Source organism: Eleginops maclovinus, chromosome 23, assembly GCF_036324505.1.
Source record: "Eleginops maclovinus isolate JMC-PN-2008 ecotype Puerto Natales chromosome 23, JC_Emac_rtc_rv5, whole genome shotgun sequence".
NCBI classification, from domain to species: Eukaryota; Metazoa; Chordata; class Actinopteri; order Perciformes; family Eleginopidae; genus Eleginops; species Eleginops maclovinus.
Genome location: NC_086371.1, coordinates 20,644,444 through 20,670,169, shown reverse-complemented (window position 1 = coordinate 20,670,169; position 25,726 = coordinate 20,644,444). Strand labels below are relative to the sequence as shown.

General features: G+C 41.2%; 1 protein-coding gene across 1 annotated transcript in view; it reads right to left on the bottom strand.

The window, feature by feature from the left end:
- The window catches only part of psd2 (pleckstrin and Sec7 domain containing 2), a 42,535-nt gene extending 20,823 nt beyond the window's left edge, over positions 1 to 21,712 (bottom strand). The window contains exons 1-3 of the mRNA XM_063876915.1: positions 21,102 to 21,712; positions 9,667 to 10,185; positions 8,328 to 9,047 (exon numbers count right to left, since the gene is read on the bottom strand). Of these exons, the coding sequence (XP_063732985.1) occupies positions 8,328 to 9,047; positions 9,667 to 10,100 (1,154 nt within the window). The 5' untranslated portion in view covers positions 10,101 to 10,185; positions 21,102 to 21,712. The remainder of the gene's footprint in view (positions 1 to 8,327; positions 9,048 to 9,666; positions 10,186 to 21,101) is intronic.
- Positions 21,713 to 25,726: the final 4,014 nt, after the last annotated feature.

Below are 25,726 nucleotides of genomic sequence, written 5' to 3'. Positions count from 1 at the left end.
GTATTTGATCCCCTGCCAATTTAGTTAGTTTACCCATTACAAAGAAATTAACAGTCTGTAATTTTTATTTTGTTTAATATCAAAAAATAATTTCAGAAATGTACACTAAAAAAAGATATAAATTAATTAGCATTTCATTGGGGGAAATAAGTATTTGATCCCCTTGCAAAAAATGCCTTTGTTCTTGGTGGAGAAAACCTTGTTGGACAGCACAGAGGGCAGACGTTTCTTGTAGTTGGTCACCAGGTTTGCTCACATCTCAGGAGCTTTAATGTTTTTGATATTCTGTCTCTCACTGTTAAAGTAAACCTACCATAAACATTACAGACTGTTCATGTCTTTGTAAATGGGTAAACTAACTAAATTGGCAGGGGATCAAATACTTATTTCCTCCACTGTATGTTGGAGTTGCCATTGCTGTATGTAAAAAGACAAAGCAAAGTATCAAGATGTTAAAAACCAGGACACAAACATTTCACATAAAGAATTGAATAAAGAAATATATTTGAGACGAATATTACATCCTAAATAAATACTCATATCAAATATAACACTAAGAGAACAGATCAAGCGAAACCTTCTCATTTCCAAAATGATGCATATTATTTCATTATTGTTATACCAGCAATAAAGGCAATTCAGTTTAACCACATAACAGTAATCTAATCAAAAATAATAAGTTACTGGGCACGATATTGGTTTATGGTTTGTTTTCTGTCTTTCTTGCACACACATGCTCACAAAACCCCCCCAAAAACACACTTACTCAGAGGCACACAATGGACAATGGTGACCTCTTTCGGCTCGGAGACACTTATTGTGTTCAGGTGTGGGATTGTGTTTAATGACACACTGATCATCTAACAACAACCAGAGGATATACCTTCTGCTTTAAGTGAGCCACAAACTCAAAGAGGAGAACAGAAAAAGGCCCAAAAATACACTAATATTTTAGAGTCAGGTTCTATTTCTACTGCACTCAAACAGGAAGTGTTGACAAAACATTGGTACGGTTAGACCGTGGGATGTGTCATAAAACATAGAGGCAGGCTATAAATAGACAGGGATAAATCCGTCAGTGCTGAAATGATTCTGTTAGTGTGTGTGTGCTTGTGGTGAGATGCTGAAAGAGAGAGAATTTGAATGTATTACTGCTCGTGTTGCAAATGTGTGTGCTGCTACTACTGTGTGTGTCGATATCACTGCCTGAGCCAGGAGAGGATAATCTGCAGGATGTTTCAGTGCTGCTATAGAACCACGCTCAGGGTTTTTATGCCATCCTGAATGATGTGTGTGCAAGTGAGAAACAGAAAAAAGGGAAAGATTCAGAGTGTGAAATACAGATATGAAAGCTCCTATATATTTGTGTCACTGAGTGAGCATTAAGAAGTACGAACATTATGCGCATTTTCTGTTTACGCATGCATGCTGCCGGCCCCATGTGTCTTTTATGTGTGTTCCTGCACTCCACAGAGCTGTATATGAAAGAGATTAGTCCACACGGCAGAGCTGCTTCTCTGATATGGAAACAACTGAGCCTGGCTTTTATCTGCTCTGCTTGGGCTTAGATCTAGCGGGCTCGCGAGCTAGGGGGAGGAACACACAGTCACAGCATGTTTTCTCAAATGGATACACATGCATGCTAATGTTCGGCCAGAGATATTGCATGCGTCTACAAGAGTAAAAGGTTTGCCTTCATTAACATACCACACGCTTCCCGTGGCATGACTGCGGAATATGAGTTTGTTTTTGGATGTCACTGTGTTTCATGATCTAAAGTGGCCAATCCGTGCCAGTCTGCCTCCTGTGTGTGTGTGTGTGTGTGTGTGTGTGTGTGTGTGTGTGTGTGTGTGTGTGTGTGTGTGTGTGTGTGTGTGTGTGTGTGTGTGTGTGTGTGTGTGTGTGTGTGTGAATGCTACACCATAGGTTGCATTTAGCTTAATTCAGGTCCATCAGTAGTAAGCTGCTTGAGAGATGGATACAAAACGTGTATTTCATGGCCGTTTTGAGCTTTTTTTTATAGAAAAAGGTTAAGTTTGTTCCTCATAGATTCCCACAGGGCATACACTGTAAAGTAACAGATTGATAGATAGATAGAATCGGAGGATGAAACCCTCTTTATTAGTCAACTAATAAGATAAGTAATTGAGAGTCTGGCTTTATATCTCTACAGTCTGTGGTTCATCTGTGTCGAACACTATAACCCCTTTATGAACTGACAGGCAGGTAAACTGACTAAGACACAACAATATCCCTAACTGCCTGAAAGAAAGCCTTCCCGTCTTATATCCATGTGTTGGACGGCTTGTCTACAACCTCTGCAATGCTCGACAGTGTTTCCTGTATCCCTGTGGCAAGCTGCCGACTTTACTTCCTTCATCCACTGATGTCAGAATAATCAGCGGTAGCAGGGAGAGGATCTACAGGGAGAGTTTGGCTGAGGTGAGATTAGGTTTCTTCTCTGTCTCTCTCTTTCTGTCTCTCTGTCTGTCTCTCTGTCTGTCTCTCTCTCTCTCTCGCTGCCCGGGGCGTCATCAAAGCCCTGTCTGTTATGAACGCTGAATCCTGCGTTTTGGGCAGAGTCTGTAACGCTGTCAAAAGCATTGCTGCCAGGGTTGAAAGCACCTATATGGATATTTTGATTTGATGACAATCTCTGGTGTTTCTTTCTGTTGCTGCACTACATAATGCCAATTGTTTTTATAGTTAAATATAGTTATCAGTAAAACAGTGTTTGAAGACTTAATATTTCAGTTGCATTCATGAGGCATGCACAGCTGATTTATGATCGACTATCAAGAGTTTCTGCACCGTTTTGAGACACATACTGTATGGTGATATAACTGCTTCACGCTGCATGCCAATGAGTTTCCAGAGAAGACAAACTGCTTTCTGTCTCTTCCATTGTTTTTTCATTTACATACTCTGCTTTAAACCAACTCTGGGAATGGAAATATTTTTGATCCAACCGGAAATAGCTCAGGTACCATTGGATGAATTGCCATGGAAAAGAGTACACATATTCATGATGCCCAAAGGATGAAGCCTAATGCCTTTGATGGTCACCTGACATACCTCAGAACTACTGACTTTACGATCCAAGTTGTAACTTTTGTTTACAGTCTATTTGCTAACGTTAGCATGCTAGTATGCTAAACTCAAATATATATATATATATATATACATATTTTTTTTAAATAAAAACCCATTTTTTCACTCTGGCTTTTGTGCACTGTTTCAACTCTATGTTTTTTTATTATTTATAAAAACATTTTACTACTTTTATCATCCTAATTTTCTTGCAAAGCAGTTTGAAGGCCTTTTAAAAATAAGCTTTATTGTTTGATTGAGCTACGAGAGCAATCACACTTTTAGCTGATTATAACGTTAGGAAGTAATACGTTTCTTTACTTCATAAAATGTTGTTAATGGCCAACTAGAATGCAACAAAATGGTTAAGTATAAAAGAAAAATATGATCCAGCCATTTGACAAATGATTTTATTATATTTATTTTATGTTCAAATGCCTTGTATTTTTTATATTTGAAAGCCATGATATTTTGTAGAAGTTAGACAACAAACAAACGTATAGTTGCTTAACATCAGCATGTTAGCATTGGCATTGTGAGCAATGTTAGCAGGCAGACATTAGCATATAAATTAGCTGTACACTCTTAGAGTTGTTTTAAAATTCTATATTCTCTGTAGCAAAATGATCAGACTAGTTGAGCGTATCTGGATGATGGGGAAACCCATGGACTGAATGACCCATAAAACAACTAAATGTCTGCCAAAGAAGCTGATCGACTGATTAACTTGCCATTTTTTATCCATAGCTTTGCAGCTGTTCCGTCCTGCAGAGAAAAAGCTAGTGGTCCATGATGCCTGAAGTGCCAGAAAATGTTACTGAGCCAATTCTGTGGCTCCAAAGAAATGGAGGGATGGAAAGAGAGGAATGAGAGATAAGATGCATCAGCAGGAGATGCACTGTAGAGGAAATGGAAGAGGAGGTGATGCAAAGAAGAAAGGAAGAGGACAGTGGGAGGGGGAGAGATGAGATGAAGTGAGATAAGACGGATAAAGTGGAAAATGAATACAGAGGCAGCAGGTAAGATGGAGCACACAAAGAGATGGAGTTTCAGAGTGTAGGAGGAGGAGCAGGAATGAAATACACTTTGAGATGTGGAAATGTATGAAGTACTCTTACAGATGCAGAAATAATTGTTTTGCTTTGACACACATCCATTTGACAGAATCATAAAAAGCTTTTAAGAAGTGAATTTTATAATAACCTGTCCGTCTATTCACTGTGAGTGGTCCTCTCATGAGCCCATCCAGAAAAAATAAACCTCCTCCGGGGCTGTGCTGTAGTTTTATTATTAGCATTTATAGCCTACTTTACTATATGCTACTTTAAGGTACTTCAATACAAATTGGACTGAAGAGCAATCTTTTCAAAATCATGCATGCCCCCTTCGGGAATATTTAAACCAAACAAACCTTGACTGAGCCTCAACTGTGATTTCAAAGTAATGGCTTTTACCTCTGTTGACTGGACACTGAATTGCTAATGCTTGTTGGATTGTAACACCTGATTTGTTACTGTTGAAAACCCACTTCTAGTTCCCGATGAACTGGATACTGAGGGTGTCTTTAAACCCTAAAATATCCCTTTAAGACTGACGAGCAGATGTATCCACTCTAGATTTAAGTGTTCAAATGTCTGGCTAGCATAGAGCAATAATCACTCACTTCACACACACGCACGCAACCCCCCCCCCCCACACACACACACACACACACACATACACACACACACACACACACACACACACACACACACACACACACACACACACACACACACACACACACACACACACATTCACTGTGAGACCCTGCTGGGCAGAGCAAAGCTGAAGACGATGATGTCATGACATAAACAATAGCTCATTCAGTTTGGCGCTGGTGGTCAGGAAGCAAGACCGTGCCTAAAGGACAACATCTGTAGACGGGGGGAGGGATGGAAGGAGGGAGGGAGGGAGAGGGAAGAGTAAGAGTAGGAGGGCCGACAGTTTAAATCCTCGGTTCATTGGATAGTTGGTACTGAGATGTGGAAGCAGCAGGGGAGTCTGGGAAAGATTCCCAGCAGCTACCTGAGATGATCTGTCTGAAACCAGAGCCCAGTCTGCTCTGATTGGTTAGCTGGGCGGCTCTGTTGTGATTGATTGCGCCCCTTAGCCTATCACGTACAATGTGTTGGAGCACTTGTCAATAAAAGCGAGAGTTTTACATAAAGTCACTATGGAAGTAAACAAACCTCAAAATTGCACTAATCTTACTTAAGTAAAAGCACAAATGTATTAGGATAACAAAAAATACTCCTTGCTCCTTTAATGGCTTATAATTAGTGAACCATTAATGTGTGAATAGTTTTCCAGTTAGTAAAGATGGAGCATACTTTAATTACTTATGTGCTGTTGGGTTCATAATAGTACATCAGAATCTAGTAGTTGATGTATATTTTTACTACTCATATAAACCTGCAAAGTAACCTGTTAGTAATATCTTCAAATAATTGTAGTGAGTAAGAAGTACAATCACTCCCTCCAAAGTGTAGTGGAGGAGAAGTATGAAGTAGAATAACATGGAAATACTTCAAAAGTGTACTTATGTACAGTACTCGAGTACATTTACTTTGCACCGCTGCTTGAATAGAGTACTTGGGTTCGTGGGCTTCATTTGATTCTACCACTGTCCGTCTTTCTGTCACTCCAGGAGTTTGGTAACAGATTCTGTGCCGGCGGAGAACACAGCCACAGGGATTGTACAAAAGTCAGACGGACCGACCTATAGCCAGAGTTCAGGTTACATGGCTTTCCCCATATGGTTCCTGTTACCACCTCCCCCCTTCAGTGACTCTTCCTAAACCTTCCTAAGTGCTATTAAGGTAATTAAATGAAAGAAAGTACCGGCAGCTGTTGCTTTACCCTGCACAATTCCTCTGGGTCTATGCAAATGATGGACAAAGTGGAGGAGATAGATATCAAAGCATTATAATCTCAGCATTGTATAATATCAGCTGGCTATCTGAGACGAAAAGAAGCATACTCCTGCTGTTCAGCTCATCTAAGTGATTTATTATCCTGACAGGCACCCTGTGTCTTATTTCCATATGGCTGCATACATTTCAATTGTTAATCTCCAATATGAACCCACCACAGCGGTCCTGCAAATGCCGTTTCCTCTCAGGAAGGTCTTTTGTCATGCATAAACCTTGTGTAATTTGGCAGCAGCAACGTTATCTCCCCCTACTGTGCAAGTACGCCTAAGGCAAAATGGTTAAAGAAATCAAATAGAGCTGCGGCAGTGTGCAGGACGGCCTCCTGAACTTTGCTGCCTGGATCGCTCTCAGTCAATACCAACAGGGGAAGGAGCGCTTTTAATACAAATGCAGCATTCCTGCTCAAACAGTGACTGCATCTCTGCATTGTTTTCAGTTGTCTTTTTGTTTGCTTGCTGCTGTTTAAGTTCGCGCTCAAGTGCACAAAGCTATCCAACCATACCCTGTCTCCTTTTCCACATATATTGAGGATTCTTCAACATGAGCCTAGCATTCGATGTTGTTAGGTAGACTGGTATGTACGTGCCTGCCAACTGAGTTTACATCCATAGACAAATGACTTCCTTTTGAACCAGCAGACCATCCCATTCACCCCAACCAACCTCCCCCCTCTGTCTGAAGGGCCCACAGCTGGGTCCCACCATGCTCACGCCACCTGCTGGTCCAGCCAAGGTCACAGCATACTGCAGCAATATCGCTTCAAGTGAGCCCAACAGCGCCATACCTCTGAAGGCCTTCCCTGCCTGGCTGCAGCAGGAAATGTATGACATGCAAAACGTAAAATAAGGTGTTTGTTTTTGTGTATCATTGCAGGTTGTTGTCATGATCGTAGTTTTTGTTCCCTGTTTAATTTTGAAACGTATTTTGTCTTTGTGTCTGGGTTTTCCCGCCTGTGTGATGTACTAGTTATTTTCCCCTTGTGTTTGGCATGCCCTCCATAGCTGTGGTTTGTCTTTGTGATTTGTCCCGTGTTTACATGTCTGTCTTCCCGGTGTTCTTTTCACTTCATTGTCTTCCTGATGTGGTTCAGTGTGTTGCACTTCCTGGTATCGTTTCATGTCCCTGCTCTTTCTGGATTTTCCTCTTGTTCCATCCTGTGTTCTCCAAGTCCTCTCGGTTTGTTCCTCGCTCTGTTTAGCTACTTTCTTTTTGTTTTTACCTTGCTTGTGCCTTCAGTGTTCAGTTTTCTGTACCAGCTTTCGTTTAATAAATGTAGCTTTTTGTGTTATACTTTTATACTTGCCTTCCTTTTTCATCCTGGAATTGGGTCCTGATTTCTTTACCCCAGTAACCGATAAACCTTACCTATGATTTAATAATTTCTTCCTATAGGAAAACCTTTTGAACATCGCTGTTTATCTGCCTGCTAGCAGTGTGCTTTCTGCTAGCAGTGTGGTAAATCACATGGAAGTTTAATATTTACTAAAGAGGCTATAAAAGCTCAGGTTTTAGACACACGTCTTATTTTCATGCACAACTAAATACCTTTTAAACTTAATCAAAAGGTGTGTCTGTGTTTTTATCAGGTTATCATTAAATGTCTTCGTGTGTTAAGGTATCATAACCCTTTCATACTTGAATGGCTATGGCTGTGTCTAACTCATGTTTCTTCTACATTCGCACTTGAAATATCCAGTTATATTTTCCTTTATAATTAATATAAAATGTTTAGTTTTACTGTTAGGTCAGTTAGAGTAATAATAATAAATCAAATCCTAAACTTTAGGGTTTGGGCAACGCTTAGAAAATAAATAAATCACTGCCATCAGGATATGTGTGTAAAAAAATGCATGTCAACATTTCAGTTGCAACAGGCTCTAATAGGGGAATGGACATTTTGTATTTTCTTGGGATTATATTTCAAAGCCACTGTGTGTTGAGTGTGAAGTTCAAGAGCTCGCAAAATACCATAGAAAAAAAAATGTGTTCCTACATGGATATGTGGATTATCTTGAGAGACCAGGTTGTGATTTCTGAAGAGAGAGACATTGGTGTTAAATATTTGAAATGTATGTTTTTGCACCACAAGCTGAGGGCCATCTAGCTCCAGTACATCTCCACGGCTGATATCTCAAACACCCAGAAGAATATGCATTTTTGATTTTTAATTGAACTTTCCCTTTAAGGATGTAATAAAATATATATTATATACATAAATAACTTAACATAAGGACTAAAATAAACCTAATCCTTCCTCCTTACCTGACCGAGTTGACCATGGCTCTCTGGGAGTCAGTGTGGTATCCGTTAGAGATGGCCCAGCGTCCAGACTGACACAGCACAAACTCAGACCTGCTCCCAGGTATGGTGGTCCTCAGGGGGCTCCCTCCTACTCCAGCCATAGCTCCTGCTCCAGGAACAGTGATCTCCCCCTCGCCCGGGGAGTCCGGCCCTGCCTCGGCCCCTTCCTGCTCCTGCACTGTCTCCAGCTCCAGCTCCAGGGGTTCGGGCCCCTGTAACAGTGACCTCTGTTGGATGAGCGGCGTCAGTGGCGCCTCGAAGCTGACGCAGCTGTCTGTCTCGTCCGTGAGCGACAGCACGTCCAGAGAGTCCAGGCTGCTGTAGCAGGTCCCGCCCCTCAGCAGGGCCGACTCCACGATGCGCTCGAAGGTGGAGCTGAAGCCATCTTTGTTGTCAACCCTCCCCTTCTCCCCCTCCTCCTCTAACTCCTCATCTCCCTCCTCTTCCTGAACGTCCACCTGCTCGACGATCTGCTCAAACGCAGAGCTGAAACTGTCCTGGTTTCCCTCTCTCTGGACCTCCTCCTCCTCCTCTTCCTCCACCTCTGTGTCGGCCTGTTCTACAGTCGTCTCAAAGTTAGAGCTAAAAGTGTCCAAGTGAGTCCCTGGTTCATCTCCTGCCTCCTCCTCTTCCTCTCCCACTTCTTCTTCCTCTTCATTACCACCTATGCCATTTGCGAGTCTGTTGAGAAGAGAAAGAAAGGAAATTATCTTCAGCAGATGACTCAAGCAATTCTCTGTTGAGTGCTGAAATCATCCTTCATTCAGGAGATTTGCACAATGAGAAATATTTCAGCTTGAAAAGCCTCACTGACAATTGAAGCTAGATGAAAGATTCAATGTCCAATTCGCTTCTGTGTGAAAAGCTGGTCCGTCAAACCTCCGCTGTGTCATTCCTTTTAGCTAAGAGAAGAGTTCTCTGCGTATGATTGAGAGTAGGAGTAGTGATGAGAGGGAAACATCTTCATTTACAATCGTGATAACTCTTCTTTTTTGTATTGTATCTATTTTGTTTGTTGGTTAAATTACAATTTAAAACTATCTGAATAACAAGTTGCGCTCTATTGTGATAAATGCCACGTGAACAGGCTCTGTCCAACCACAAATCCAGTGTTTTAGGTTATTAAAGCTGTGCTTTTGTTTTTCTTGCTTATCAAGATGAAAGCTAATAAATGAGCAGGTCATGTGATTTTTTTTTTGTACATCTTCTCATGTAAAGTAGGAAAGTTCAGATCACAATTTGACCCCTAGAGGTCACAGACTTAGTCTGAAGGTTTCCATAAATGATGAAGTGAACTCACCCCCCAGCTGGTTGTGGGTGAGTTTCCTCCCCCTCTGTAGACAGTTGCATCTCTTCCTTTTCCTTCGCCTCCTCGTCTTCTTTCATCTCCTCCTCCTCATGTGTTGCCTCCTCCCTCGTTGAGCTCCCCTCCACATTTCCATATCCTTCTGCTCTCGTCCCTTCCCTCCCTTCCTCCCCCCCTCCATCTGTTTGTTGATCTACCCTCTCCTCCTTTAACTTACCCTCTGATCGTTCATCCTTTACTTCTTCCCTCCCTTCTACATCCCCATGTGTCTCTCCCTCCCTGATCTGTCCTTGTCTCCCTTCCTCGTCCTTCTCTGCTACCCTCAGCTTGTCCTGGGTCTCTGTGGGGGGGTCGGTGGTGGCTGTATCGGGCTCCACTGGGCTCTCTGGTGGGGTGGGAGAGGGCAGAGCCTGCCCCTCCTGGGTCATGTTGCTCTTCACTGAGGGGGGGAGGCTGTCCACCCCGGCCAGAGATGAGGACCAGAGCTTTAAACCAGCAACCAGGGAGGACCCTCTGCAGAGGAAGAACCAGAGGGGAGAGGGAATTAGTGAACAATGAGGAGGTAGAGAATTAACTGAATTACATTGATTTACATACAGCTTTTCTACAACAATGAAATAAACCATAAAGACTCTCAGCAAGGAACCTCAATTGATCTACATCTTTGAAGGGGTCGTAATAGAGTGCTGCAGGAACCAGTCCTAAAACCCACAAGTGAGTTAGCATTTTCCCCTTCCGGTTCCCTCGTCTCAAAATCAATGGGATTTCTCCAGAAGATAGCTTGAAATAAGGTCTGTGGTTGACACAAATTTGAGAGACGGATCACGTTTTGTTCTACGACATTAAATGCATCAGCAATGACCCCCCACTGGAGATTTCTGAAGAGTTTACGTGTCTGAAAAAAGGTAAACTCTTCAGAAGTTGTTGAGGGCGTTGTACGTCATTACTCCGAACACGTAAACACTCCTGTAAAACGATATCAGACTGGTAACTGAAACAGCTATGACTTCTAGTTAAACACAGTATGGCTAAAAGCAAAAGCTTTGTTAAAATATGCAAGCACACGAGAGTTGAAAGCGAATCTTGAAACGATCTTAAATTGGCGGGACGTTGAAGTCGTGCGACCCTGCTGTACTCGTCTGTAGTTCGTTTATAGCATAATGTTGCTTCTGGCGATTAGATTTATGATTTGAAAACAATAAAAGTAGGGTACGCATGTGGAGAATATCCGCTGAACAAAACGTGCATTTATCAAACAGGTTGGTTTTCCACAGATCTTGTTTATTTACAATAGTCTAAAACCCTACGGACAAATCGGATTGATTTTTTGGTCGAGGGAACCCATGCGCAGTTTATATTCCGGGTCGGCCTACAAAAATATGTCATCCCTGCGCCACTCTATATGCTATTTGGGGTTTTCTCTTTCCTGCTCAATAGGTTTTTGTACATGTAAAGTTCCCTCCGGAGCATAATAGGGCCCCTTTAAGTACTACAAACCTTTTTGTGATAGGTTAAATGGCCAAGGTGTCGTCCAAACAGGTGGGTTATCAGCCCACTGTCATTTACATGTCTTTGTGTTGGCTTACTCACACAGGGGTCACCTTCCATATAAGAACAGCTGCTGTGTGTTGCTGTATGTTAGAGACAGAGAGAGAGAAATGCATGTGTCTGGCACACTTTGTCCTCTGCACCACATGATCCAGAAACAGCTCTGAAAGGAGGGCAGGAAAAGGTAGAAGAAGCCGAATGAAGAGGAATACAGACCGACATGCAGGCAGGCAGGCAGAGAGAGAGAGAGATTTGTTTAATACAGCTCCACTGATTCCTGTCAGAATGATCCCGGCAGCTCATCTGCTCGCTCCGTCTATGTGGAGATTTCACAGCTGAGTAACTATCTGTTTCCATCCCTGCTGTGACTGAGCTTTGTGAAAATGAAGGGATAGTAACCTGAGATTTAAACATGTACTCATCTGAGCAGCAGACCTCAGTACAGCAGCTCTGTCCCTACCAAGGATCAAGGGCAAATGCTAATGAGCAGCTCTTAATTACGGTTCAGCAGAGAGAAGGAAATGTTTGAATTAAGGCAGGCTGAGATATGATTATTTAATGACAATTTAGATTGTCTGTGGTATAACATTTTTTTATTAATCCTGTTTTTAAAGTACTATCTGAACTGTGAGAAGACGGTGATTAGTGCTGGAATGATTAGCTGATTAATCAACTGAAGGAATATTCATAGCCTCATAATATTTGTCACCATTTGAATCAGTCAATCTTGTAGGTCAGGAATAACTTTTAGTCTTTTTTGCCAGCATTCTGAGCAAACTTAAACAGCGATTAATAAACCCTTTAATGACATGGTTTTGCCAAATGGTGGTACCAAGGTCACTTGAAATAGCAATGGGGATATTCTGTAATTGATTTTACGTACATTTGTTGATTTATACGACATTATGCTATGTACCGCAACAGTATGATAACAATGATATACTTAAGACAGAGACGTTTATTTTCTAATTTAATCAAAATATATAAACAATACGTGAGATAGAAGAAATGTTAGGTCTATGATTTAATTTGTCTAATCTGACTTCTATGTGATTTAATGATACAAAGTCAGAGTCAGGATGCAATTTTACCCCTTAGAGGGAACAAGTAATTATGCAATAATCCAACAATATGGTACATAAAGTATAGTTATATTTCACTTAAGGGCTACAATTTAAAGTGTTTAAATACTCTCAATGTATTCCACATATGTATATATTTCACATCCTCAAATCTTTATTGTTGTTACTGTAAATATTCTTCTCTCTTTTTGCACTATTTTATTTATGTTATTTGCACCATGTATGTTGAGTTGTTGGAGGAGCACGCGACATAAGATTTTCATTGCCAACATATACGCTGTATCTGCTGTGCATATGACAAATAAAACCTTGAAACCTTGAAACCTTGAAACCAAAATGTTAATTATACGCAATTATAGTATTGTGTAGAAACAGTATTCTACAGACTTTTATCAAATCTTTAGGTTTGGTACAGATCTGCTTAAAAAAAAAACAACATGATCATCTTAATTTATTTGTTGATGAAAATGATTTTATCTTTTTGTCTCTCCCTCTGATAGAGTGGTGCAGGAATAAGTGCTAAACTTGGAAATGAGTCAGCATTTCAGCACAGGGCTTCCTTGTCTCGAGGTTAAAAAATGTTAAACATGTTTTTGTTTACATGCCCGATATACGGTCTGTGGTTACCATAAGCTTAAGAGATTTATACATTTTGTACTAGGACATAAAATACGTGAGGAATACCCAACAAGTGAATTTCTGATGCTTCTATGTGTCATAAAAACAAAGGTTGATAACAAGTGACTTCATGAGACGAATAGATGCCATTAGCTGCCTTTAGCTTAGCCATGTATTTATGTATTTTTTACTTCTGCCGATTGTATTTACGTTTCAAAGATCATAAAACTCATGTTAATATGTGGAGATTATCCTACTGAACAAAATGTGATCAATAAAAAAAGGATCTTAATGTTTGTTTGTTTGCCAGATCTGATTTTCTGCATTATCTATCCTGATTCCCAATCGGTCGAAAATGTCCCGTTATTGGTTTCCATTTCATTAAGCCCCATCACACTCCTTTTGATACGGCGTTTGTCATGCTGAAGTGCATTCAGCTAAAAGGGGTGACGCACATTTTGTGAAGCTGAAACCTGCATGGAGTGGATCAGATATGGTTGCAGAGTGCGGCCTGATGCAGAAAGTCCTAAGCCTCATTTGATCCTGCTGAATCATCCCTAGCAGGGGACGCACAGCACCTCTGCAGTGCAATATTTCCTGGGATTCAAATCTTTCCGGATGGCATGCAGATACAGGAGCAGACCTAGACTAAAATGATCCTGATGAACCCTAACATTTCTATCATTCCTACTCAATTTTGACCAAATTGTGTATTCAAACTTGATGTAACATTTTGTGGCAGGCTGATTTTAGCCAAGCATGTATCTGTGATGTTGCAATTGCTCTGGCTTAGCCCCTGAGCATGATGACAACATCACAGCTGGGAAAGATGTGTCTCATTATTACAGTAGAGCTTTGCTTTTTTTGAACGTAATGTTGTCACCCCTAATGTAATTGAGCTCTCAATCCCCTTTGGCTGATGTTATTGTTGTATCATAGAAGCCAAATTAGCCAACAAATAGTTTGGAAGCCTCCTTCAGCAGATAAATTAGAAAAAATCTGTTCAGTCACTCTGAGAAGTGAGTGTTAAAATAATAGCAAACATGCAAGGTTTTTACACAACCAGGCACAGTGTCTTTCTCACTCTTTACTTTTGAAACATGATGATCTCAAAGGACACTCTGAGTTGCCCCCCCCCCCCCTGCCTGAAACGCCCTCCCTTTGACTCCTTTGTTCACTTCTGTAACATATTGATATCACTTGCGCTTCTATTGGCTGGTGATCCAACACATTGTACGGGTTGGGCTAAGGGGCGGGACATCTCTAAGCGGTTGACCAATCACAACAGAGCCGGGCCAGCTAACCAATCAGAGCAGACCAGGCTCTGGTTTCAGACGGAGGGTGAAAAGATGTGCTGCAGCACAGGCAGTATGAGAAAAATAAAGAGCTTTTTGAACATTAAAGCGTGGAGACATGTCCCAGTAGAGGCACAAAATACAAATATGAACTTGAAAAGGAGCAGAATGTGTCCTCTTTAAGTAATTAAAATGAGTTCCACATTAACCAGCTGTGATGAACACATGAATGCATGAATTATAATCCATTATTTATATGATAACTTTTTAAATACTGTTGTTTATATTTTGATGTCAATACTTTTGTACTGTTACTTAAATGCAAGACTTTCACTTGAAACACCATCTTGCAATGTATTTATCTAAATAGTTATCACTGTAAACAGTATTTCATTTCATCTTATTGTACAATATTTCATTTTTCATTCTGTTCTTATATATATATATATATATATATATATATATATATATATATCATATTCTATGTATGTGTATATAGACTTCTGCTTGCACTATTTATATATATATATTATTATTATCTTTTATTGTTTTATGTCTTATATAATTATGTTGCATTGTTGAAGGACCTTGGGACTTAAATCCTTTGAATCTTAAATTTGAACACTTTATTAATATATATATATATTGGTATTGATTAATACAGAATATTTCGTTCTGATAAATGTCTAATTACAGTAAAATTACAGTTGAAATGCGGCCAATACAACTCTGGAAAAAATTAAGAGGCCACTCCAAGTTGTTCTTAAATCTTTCTCTCTGCATGTATAGCAGCCATTCCAGTGTCTGTTGAAGTCCAACACAGAGAACAATTATCAGTAGTTTATAGAATACAATTAAAAATCAAAAAGTAATTTAACTCAAAGACAAATCTGTGTATAATAAAACAAGAGAAAATGATAATGCTGAAGTGGTCTCTTTTTTCCGCGGCTGTATATCTGCAGGAACATCCATCACCACCTCACAGTATGGATAGCGAATTATATATTAACGTCATTATGATACACTAACATGCCGCTCAGCTAAAAAAACCTAGCACTAATTCTAAAATATTTTCATGACTAATTCATTCATGGATCAGCGTGCGCTTATCAGTGATCAGTATGAGCTCAAATAATCCTAAAGTCAGGTAGAGAATATTTGGAAATGTTCCATCCGAGTGTATTGGAGCTCATATTCGTGCACATGTACTAGGCATATGCAAACAAGCACAATTTGCATCCATTTATGCGATTACACACAGATGCATTTGCACATATTAACACACAGTCCAATGCACACACACACACACACACACACACACACACACACACACACACAAGCAAAACAGTGACACATCTCCATAAATGGAAACAGTTATGAAACCAGACACCCAAAGTGGGAATTCTCTCACTCTGTCTCTCTCCCTCTCTCTCTCTCTCTCTCTGTGTCTCTAGTGTGCTGTTTTTCTCCCACTCTCTCCTCTTCATCTGTTCTACATTACGTTTTCTGCTATCTCACAGTCTAATTCCGCTCTCTCTTTTCTCTGTCTCAGCCTCTCAGTTCGCAGTAAGTGAGGTAAATGGGTCTTAGCCAGCAGGAAAAAAAACTGACTCTCGGAAAATGTGCTCAGACATCCCACATAGATAGAGAAAAACAGCCAATGATAAAGAAAGGGTGTGTGTGTGGGGGGCTTTGGGACTATGTGTCAGTCTTTGTGTCTCTATGTGTACAATGGACGAGACCTATTGCATTCCACTTCTGTCAGCAGAACACTGGGGCCCTTAAACCTTATAAATATCCTTTAATTGCGATCGGACCATCTGTCAATCATGTGCACAACACACAGACACACATCTGACACACACATGTCCATCCAGGCTTATAAACTGACCAATCCAGTGAGGATGATGTTGGATAAAAGGCCAAGTCGCCATTAAATAGCTGTTCTCTGCCTCCTGTGCCTTTTATATAACTCTCTATCTCTCAGCCTGTCTCGCTCAGACACACACACACAGAAACATCAAAATGCGTGCACATAGACACACATTATCATTTATTGATCCTGAGACACAGAGCTGCAGTCCACTGGGACTCTGGCGATAAGCCTGACTGGTCTGCATTGGCAGAGAGAAGCCAAAGAAACAATATTGAGGGAATCACAATAAAGGCTTTAAAAAAAGAAATCCTTCTCAGAGGGAGCAGGTCCTATAAAGAGCCAATCCAGCTGCTGCATTGCATCATAAAGTTCCAAATGATACATCTTCAATATTGTGGCTGGAACTACTACTGCAGCTAATCATTTACCATTGCTATAGTTTAACACCCCCATACAGTAGAGGGACCCGTAGGACACAGTCGTTTATAAACAAAGCAGCAGAGGTTAAAGGTCCCCTATTATGCATAATGCACTTTTAATGTCTTTTCTACATAAATTTGTGTCCCCGGTGTGTAAGGAGACTCACAAATTGTCAGAAAATACAACCAACTCTCTTTTCCTCCTTACCCACATCCCTAAAAATGCGGGTACAAACAAGCTGATCCAGATTTGCTGCGGTTATGACATCATATTGGAAATGTGGGCTGGCTTTACATTGAACTCCTGGCAACGTCCCGCCCTCGTGACACGTCCCAACCTATCATCCGCAATTTACAGTCGCAAGCTGAATCCCCTCTGCAGCACCTCTGTGTGTCTGTGTGTTCAGCAGGATGTCTGCAGGAGGGACTTAGAGTTGTTGTTTATATAATACATATAATGTCTCTGTTCTAGTGGTAAACACTGAGAAGTGTTTCAGAAATAATGCTTGATGTGGTTTGGAACATAATATGGAGTTTAATCACGGCAGCGTTTCGCTGAGTTTCTCCGTTAGAAACTTCTCTCTTCACAGAGAGCTGCATGACGCTCCAAAGGGGCGTGGCTAGCTTCAGGTCAGCTCAAATTTAAAGCAAGTCACAGAATCAGCACTTCAGGAACAGGGCTGAAATAGAGTGGTATGAGGCATGCTACAATGGGTGATCTGTTTGGTATTTGGAGCAAATCCCTTCACCGACATGTTTTGTATAGATATTGCCCTACAATATATTGTTGAAATATAGCATAATAGGAGACCTTTAAGATATCTTTTATAACTTTTTGACCTTGATAAGCTTCAAATTGACTCTCCCCAGGTCACCACTTATCTCACTTGGAAAAGCTGGTGGCCCATGAACTGGGGCTCAATCCATGCCGCAACAAAGCAGGTTCGAATCCAGCCTTTGGTCCTTTTACACGTGTAAAGCCCCCAGGAAGTGCTCTGGGTGTTAAAGCAAATTTTCGCATGGGACAAACATACTTTTTCTGATTGCCTTACATTGGTCAAGAGACATCTGTTATTCTGTAAATTAGCGTATACATTATTTTGAAATAAATTCACATTTGAATAGTCCTGATTTGGTATGGTTTCCCATACATACATTTTAGTTGGGCGGACATAAAGGTAATATTACTGTAACAGCGGTTATAGTCTATTTCGCTTCCAATTTAGCTTTTTTTTTTAGCTTTTTTTTATGTCTTATCAAAAAATAATTCAACAGCCTTCGTGCTCTCAAAATGTAATAACTGAAAAACTTTTGTGACTATGGCGGGATGTAATTGGCAGTCATCGTAAAGTGGAGCAGTGGAGAAGATTACCCAGGATTACCTGAGAGTTTAATGAAAGCACAGAACTATAGGGAAGAATGCTGCTGGGTTTCTGAAACAACAAGATATGATTTGCAATATTGCTATTCAACGTGATCCAATTACATTCTCCACATCATTGAGAAACTTGTGTTCTGCGTAAAACCCCTTTATTATCTATCTATCTATCTATCTATCTATCTATCTATCTATCTATCTATCTATCTATCTATCTATCTATCTATCTATCTATCTATCTATCTATCCATCTATCTATCTATCTATCTATCTATCTATCTATCCATCTATCCATCTATCCATCTATCTATCTATCTATCTATCTATCTATCTATCTATCTATCTATCTATCTATCTATCTATCTATCTATCTATCTATCTATCTATCTATCTATCTATCCATCTATCCATCTATCTATCTATCTATCTATCTATCTATCTATCTATCTATCTATCTATCTATCTATCTATCTATCTATCTATCTATCTATCTATCTATCCATCCATCCATCCATCCATCCATCCATCCATCCATCCATCCATCCATCCATCCATCCATCCATCCATCCATCCATCCATCCATTCATGCATCCATCCATCCACTGCTTTGTTTTGCTAGTTAATCTAATTGAAAGCAGACTCTCATGTTGTCCATCACTGCACCACCTTTTACTAAGTTAAAGTGGTGGAGCATGCAACCCATTGACCACTTCTAACCTGGTCTGACCTCATTATGTTTGTAGAGCTGCCCGCATTCAATGAACAAAAAAACATTTGTGCCGTTCTTTTGTTTGTGCTGCTTGCCACGTTGAGGGTTTCTTATTGAAAGCACCGTCACAGCGTAGACAAGTGGCATGAAGGACACAATGCCGATGCTTCACCGCAGCTGTGGCATCGAGTTCATTACCTCATTTTCTAAAATGTAAATTATCTGACAAAAAAAGCTTTCAATCCCAGCCTAAGATTTCATAATAGACACCTTAACCAGCAATAACGGCCCTCTGAGTAGTTTTCATAAAGAGCTAATTAGCAATCCAAATGAATTTATGAAGCTATCAGCTGGATGCTAATCAGGTCTGAATACTAAGGACTTCCCTCCTCCTCTATTCTTCTGTCTATCAGGAAGAAAAACACTGCAGTCACTTACTATAAATGACCTACTGACCCTGTTTGTAATATCCAGCCTGGATGCAGCAGTGGCAAAGCAGCCAACACACTCTCACACACACGCTGCAGCAGGGAGTCACCTTTCAAAAATGCTGTTGTGTTACAAGCGCAGATGCAGGCGGAGGGGGATAGCAAAATCATTTCCCGGTCATTAGCCTGGGACAGGAAAGCAGAATAATGTGGATTTGGAAGAAGTCCAGGGTGTTTTCCTAGCCTGCTCGCCTACACGTCACACCATTATGACAACAGAGCCTCCAACTAGCCACCACCATCAGCCTACTGGAGCGTAACATCCACCCAGCTCCCAAATCACCCCAATATGTCACTTCTATGCAGTCAAGGTCAACCGTTCACTCGCATTGTGTCACTCTAACCACTTACATCTAAATACATGCTCACAGTGATGTGGGGATTTATCTAGTTTTTCCATGGGCATATCCATTTTGTCATGCATATTCAGTCTTTCCTACACACACACACACACACACACACACACACACACACACACACACACACACACACACACACACACACACACACACACACACACACACACACACACACACACACACCAACACACAAGCATGCACATCATGCCATCCCTGGGATCTGAATGATTGGCAAAAATCCATGTTTTTATTTCCAATTTTGGAGATTCAGTGTCAATATAAATTAAGTTTTACTTATATATACATAGTTATAGTTATCTAATTTCTACATACTTAAATGATTTCCAGGAATATTTTCTTTTTAATGCTGCATTCTTGCAAATGAACAACGATTGACAAAATAAAGTCATTTTACAGAGATAAAACACAGAGAATGACAATTAGAGAGAGATCAAGGAGGTGAGATAAATAACTTGTCTGCTGCTGCTGTGTCTCGATGTCTGACACCTTGAGTTCGAGATGATTACATTGGAGAGAGCTGTACTTTTGCCTTGGAGAGCCCACACTTGTATCGGGAGGAGGGGGGGTGAATTACAATTGCTCTAGACTAGACATGCAAATGTCTATTATTAAGATAATAGTATCTTTGCTTGAAGAATAAGCTGCTATTAAACACCTGTTTAAAAGAAGCCACCCACATCTTGAGTCACAGATATTGTACGTCTAAGATGCTCTGTCTTATAGTCTGAAAACACGACTGTTTCTATAATATTTAAGGTATTCCTAGATGTTATTGTTTTTTACGGTATATGGTATGGTTTATTATCTGATCTTTTTTCAGTATATATTTCCTATGGGGGTTTCCGCTACCTTTAACAGGATAATAACATCCCATAGGATACCCTTTAAAATATATAATGAGGTTACTATGCGTCCAGTGCTTACATCTAACTTAAAATGACATAAACAAACAGCAGACAGACAGGGCTATTCGTGTGTGTGTGTGTGTGTGGGGGGGGGGGGTGTTTGTGTGTGTGTGAGAGAGAGAGAGAGAGAGAGAGTGAGAGAGAGAGAGAGAGAGAGAGAGAGAGAGAGAGAGAGAGAAGAGAAAGAGAAAGTGAGAGAGAGAGAGCCCAGCGCGAGACAGCCATGTTCTCCCAGCCTCCTCGAGCCAGTAACCATGACAACAGGATGGCTGGGAGACACGGTTCAAGCTCAATTGAGGCCGGTGCCTTTCTTTTCCTCTAAAATAAACCTTGGTCCAGTTTCAAGACCGACTTGTCCTCCTACAAGCGGAAAGGAAACGCGTTCTCGTTCTCTTCTCGGGGGGACCGAGAGAGGGAGAGAGCAACACACATACACACCTCCATAAAATCCCACGGCCCGCACGGTGCATGTCTTTCAGTCTTCAGCCCCACAAACACTGCTGTCCTGCAGCCTGTGCATTTAAGGTTGCAGTCTAGCAAGAAACCAGGACACGAAACCTCAAAGCAGCCTCCATGAGAAATGCTTTTTTCACTCTTAAACTGAAAAACATGAGCTCTAAGCATTGCTTCGTTATAATTGCCAGTCAAAGACACATTTTTTAAGCGCAAACACAATCCTACTAGCTTAAAAATGAAAACACTAACGACCAACGTGTCGTTTCTCCACTCACCGGTAAAACGCGTTCAGTCTGCGGCTGGAAAGCAGAGTTTGACGGTGTTCCCCTCTCTACATCCACACCGGGGACTAACACTGACAGACGGGCTCTCTTTTCTCTCCACGCTGAGCCTCCTGCCCACAGCTGCCCCCCCTCTCACCGGTATGCGCGTGCGACCGTTGTTCACCGCCGCTGCTGCCGCCGATGCTCGCTGTGTTTGTCTCGCGCCTCGTTGCAAGGCTCGCTCAGCAGGTCCTGGCGGCGGAGAGCAGTTACTGAGTGTTTTGATGAATGGACGGATGCACGGAGACGTCCTCCCCTTCTCCTCCTCTCTGTGGAGCCTTTAAGTGTTTCAATGGCAGCAGAGACATTGTAATTCCGCTCCTCTGACCACTCCAGAGCACCATCACTCACCTCGCGGTGTGTTAACGGGACGTGTCCCCAGGGCCTGTTGATATCAAACCCTGTATCCTGCAGGGAAGATCAGCACTGACAGTTGTGTTGACACAAGTCCTTCCTTTCTGACCACTGGTGATATAACTCACCACCTAGACTGCATTTTAAACATTAAAATGGGTTACGCTTTAACGGTAAGGATGCAAATGATGTCAAGGTGTTCCCAGACTTATGAGGTCCTTGGATGCCCAAAGGAGGATTCGAGCATGTCCTCAGCAGAATGGGTTATAACATGACTTGCTTTTAGTTATTTGCCCAGACACTATCATTGGGAACACATTTTATTGGCGGAATTGACCAGAAAAACAGATCATGCTAATGATTTACAGACAGTCAAAGAGTCCTGTCCAAGGTCTAAAGTCCTGCAGCTGTCATATCCAGGAAGTATCATTGGACATGCTGTAGTTTGGTTAAGATAGGAATTTGATGTGTGCAGGGAAAACATGACCCAATGAACAGTCAATAGCTTGCTTTTATAGCATTTTGAGAGATGCTTTTATACTAAATTAAACAAATATCTTAAAAAGTAATTTTGCCCAAACAATGTGGTAACATATAAGAAGTCACTGTAACTGAAACTGTCACTTAAAGTTTACTAAATGTTTACATTAACTAAGCAAAGTTAAATTCAAATTTTGAGAAAATTGCCATAAGAAAACACAAATAAATGCTTGTTTCCATTATGCACTTATTCTAAGGAGCTGGTTCATCGAGATAAGCAGATAGCCATTTCTTCAGTTGGAACACCATTACACCATTTCAGAAGAAGCAGGCAAAACAGTATGACATTAAATAGCAATAAAAAAGGCAAATCTGAGCCAGCCCTCCTTTTAAGCTTTATCAAAGAGGAGCTTTGGACTTTTAGAGAGTCTAGGAAGACATAGTTTTCACAAAAAATACATTGTCTCCGTCAAATAGTTAAGCAATCGGAAATGCCATCACAGTTTGTCTGACCACAGCAGACACTCATTACTTGCGGTATCAATAGTATTTTCCACTGATCTTTGTTTCTGAAGTTACTAGTGATTCTAGAGGGAAACTGTCAGAACTCATTCCTTTGTGGCACACAATAATGACAGCCTATCCAAAACGGAAATACCACTAATTTAACCACTCAGAAGACAATCCATTGTGTAGGCCGGAAAATAAAGATGAATAGCATTCAGTTAGTTATTAACTAACAATTTTAGAAAATCTTTCATTTGTTATTAGAAGACGGTACAGTCTTTTTTGTGTCGACATTTAGAAACATACTTTGTCAAGCTAGGAAATACGTTAGGGTTTTAACTTTTTTCCCAGGTAGATAGATAGAAAGACAGTGATTAACAAGGTTAAAACATATCTTATGATTTCAAATAGCAAATGACGGTTGATAAGTGTGTTATGATGACAAGTTGGTGCAGTTGGATGGCGACAGAAACATTCTTAGCCTTAAAGAGGCTCTCTTCTGCTTTCCTGTGGTGTGTTATAGGTTTTTGTGTAAATGGTCTGCAAAGGCTAAAATCTCAAAGTTCCCTCTAGAGGGAGTGTTCATAATAGGGCCCCTTTAATGAAAGACAAGCAGTCCATGTTATCGGCCAACATATACTATAAATTAGACTCACTGTCCACTCTGCCCTTGATAAAGCACAGAGGGCATTTCTCTCACTGTACCAGCACATAACCACCACCTGTTTGTCACTCCATTTCAATCTGCTTATCCACTCTCCATCATCTCTATCATTTTAAACCAGACCAAGTAAAATCAAGCCAAGAGCCACTGTAAACCTTTTTTATTCTCTTTAAAACCACACTGTACAGTGATTTGAAAGTACCCTTTTACGGGTTTATCTCAAGGTCATAAACAGAAGCACAGCAGTGGCATGTAATCACACATATGGGTCTGCATTATCTGCTGCCAAAACTCTATTGGATGTTTTCTTCATTGGTTTAGGATACAGCCCTTATATTGCAGAGCAGTGCCCAGCTTAAATATAATGCTTGCATGGATTGAGAACTTCAGCTTTCACTCTAGTGATCTCCTCCTGATCAATAGCACATTAAAAGAAGACAGAGGAAGATGGGAGTGGCTGGGAAGAGATAAGGAGGGAGAGAGAAGAGAAGGAGAAGAGAGATGCAGGATGCCAGAGGGAGGATGTGGACAGAACAAAAGAGCCTGGTGTGTGTTTGAAGACAAGGGGAAGAGAAGGTTAGAGAGGCGAGGCCCAAAGTGAGACAGGTAGAGGGGGGTTATGCAAGGAGAGGAAAGAGACAGGGAGGGGGGGGAGGGTTGAAGATGACAAAGAGAGTTCAGAGGATCTACAGATGACCGGGGAGATTTTTTTGGGGAAACCCACTGCAGACGTAACGTCAATCCTAATTACTAATTCATTAACCTGACCGGCTCCCTTCCCCCTCTGTAGCCACACACACACGTACACACAAACAGACAAACACCCACATGCACTCACTGCTCCCTGTTCTGTCCCTCCTCCTGTCCCATGAAAGGCGGAGGGATGGATGGATGCAGAAATGAAGAGGTGGGTGTGCAGCTAAGTGACATCTGCGGGGCCGTGACGGCGGCAACGTGTTGGGGACACTGGAAATCCCTGATGTGACAATGGGAGGGAGGGAAGGGGGAGGTAAGTGGTGAGGAGAAAAATCTAACAGCTTGCATTTTGGTTTGTTGGGGTGGGTGGTCTCCAGTGATGGTGCACATAAGTGTGTTAATGTGTGCGGCTGTGGTGTCACAGTGTGTTTGTGTATGTGTGCTTTCATGCATGCATTTACCTGCATTTGAGCTCTAATGTGCAATCACAATATGGGCTCACATGTGTGTTAGCATATTAAATGAATCAGGTAGTGTGGAAGATAAATCAATATGCTGATGTTGGTGTGCTCAAGTAATAGCATTGTGAGCATAATCAAAGCAAGGGGGAGGTGCGAGACAGATGATGATGTGTGTGTGTGTGTGTGTGTGTGTGTGTGTGTGTGTGTGTGTGTGTGTGTGTGTGTGTGTGTGTGTGTGTGTGTGTGTGTGTGTGTGTCTTTAGCCCATGCTGCAAGACTCCTACCTCTTTGTGTGGTGTTTGTGTGTGCGTGTGTGTGTGTGTGTGTGTGTGTGTCTGTGTGTGTGTCTGTGTGTCTGTGTGTCTGTGTGTCTGTGTGTCTGTAGGCGACTGAAGTGCACACATGGATGTTAGCATCTGCACATATCCAGACCTCCTGCAGAATTCCTCTGCACATGCTCACACAGACAACTCAATTTGAAGATAGAGATACAAATGTGCACACACAAGAACACATTTTGGCGCACTCGAGTGTGCAGACACTCACACACAAGGGAAAGGATGAAGTGCTGCTGACTGAGGTGGAATTAAATGGAGAAATCCTCCAAACGAGCATCGATCCACAGAGTTTACAATGTTGGCTCCGTCTGCCACGGCAGGCCAAACAACAGGGAGCTCTGCAAGACAGCTGGGGCACACACTCACACACACACCAGCAGGAAGCATTGCGGGTACATTTACAACACACACTGCAGAAGGTCTGCACATGGAGGTTCTTTGATTTTGATCAGAGGACTTCACAGCAGAACATGCTTTAGAGTGTGAAAGCGTGTGTGCCTCTCTGATATTTCATATTAAAGTAATGTGTGTGTGTGTGTGTGTGTGTGTGTGTGTGTGTGTGTGTGTGTGTGTGTGTGTGTGTGTGTGTGTGTGTGTGTGTGTGTGTGTGTGTGTGTGTGTGTGTGTGTGTGTGTGTGTGTGTGTGTGTGTGTGCACAGATTCACTGCTGAGTTTGAACACAAATGGCATGATCACAAATCAAACCACCCATGACAACATTCAAGGAGTTGTTTTTAGCAATGATAAGAGATGTTTACCAGTGAAAAATCTCTGAGTAAGAAAGTAAAACGACCCAGAAAACTTTTTTAAGCTTATACTAAGTATTCATGAAAAAACGTGTGTTGAGTAAATAGTTTGTCTCCAAGCTGCAATAATCAACATTTCATACTAAATAAATCACGTGACAATTTGGAAAGTGTAAGGTGTCCCATATAGCAAAAACGTTTATAGTGTCTGTCCCAGCAGATTGTTTTGGCCTGCAGTGTTAATGTTTTTATTCAGTTTTCAGCAAAACATTTTTTCAAGTGGCTAGAAACAGAACTAAAGATAATGACCATGGAACTGCTGGATCGATTA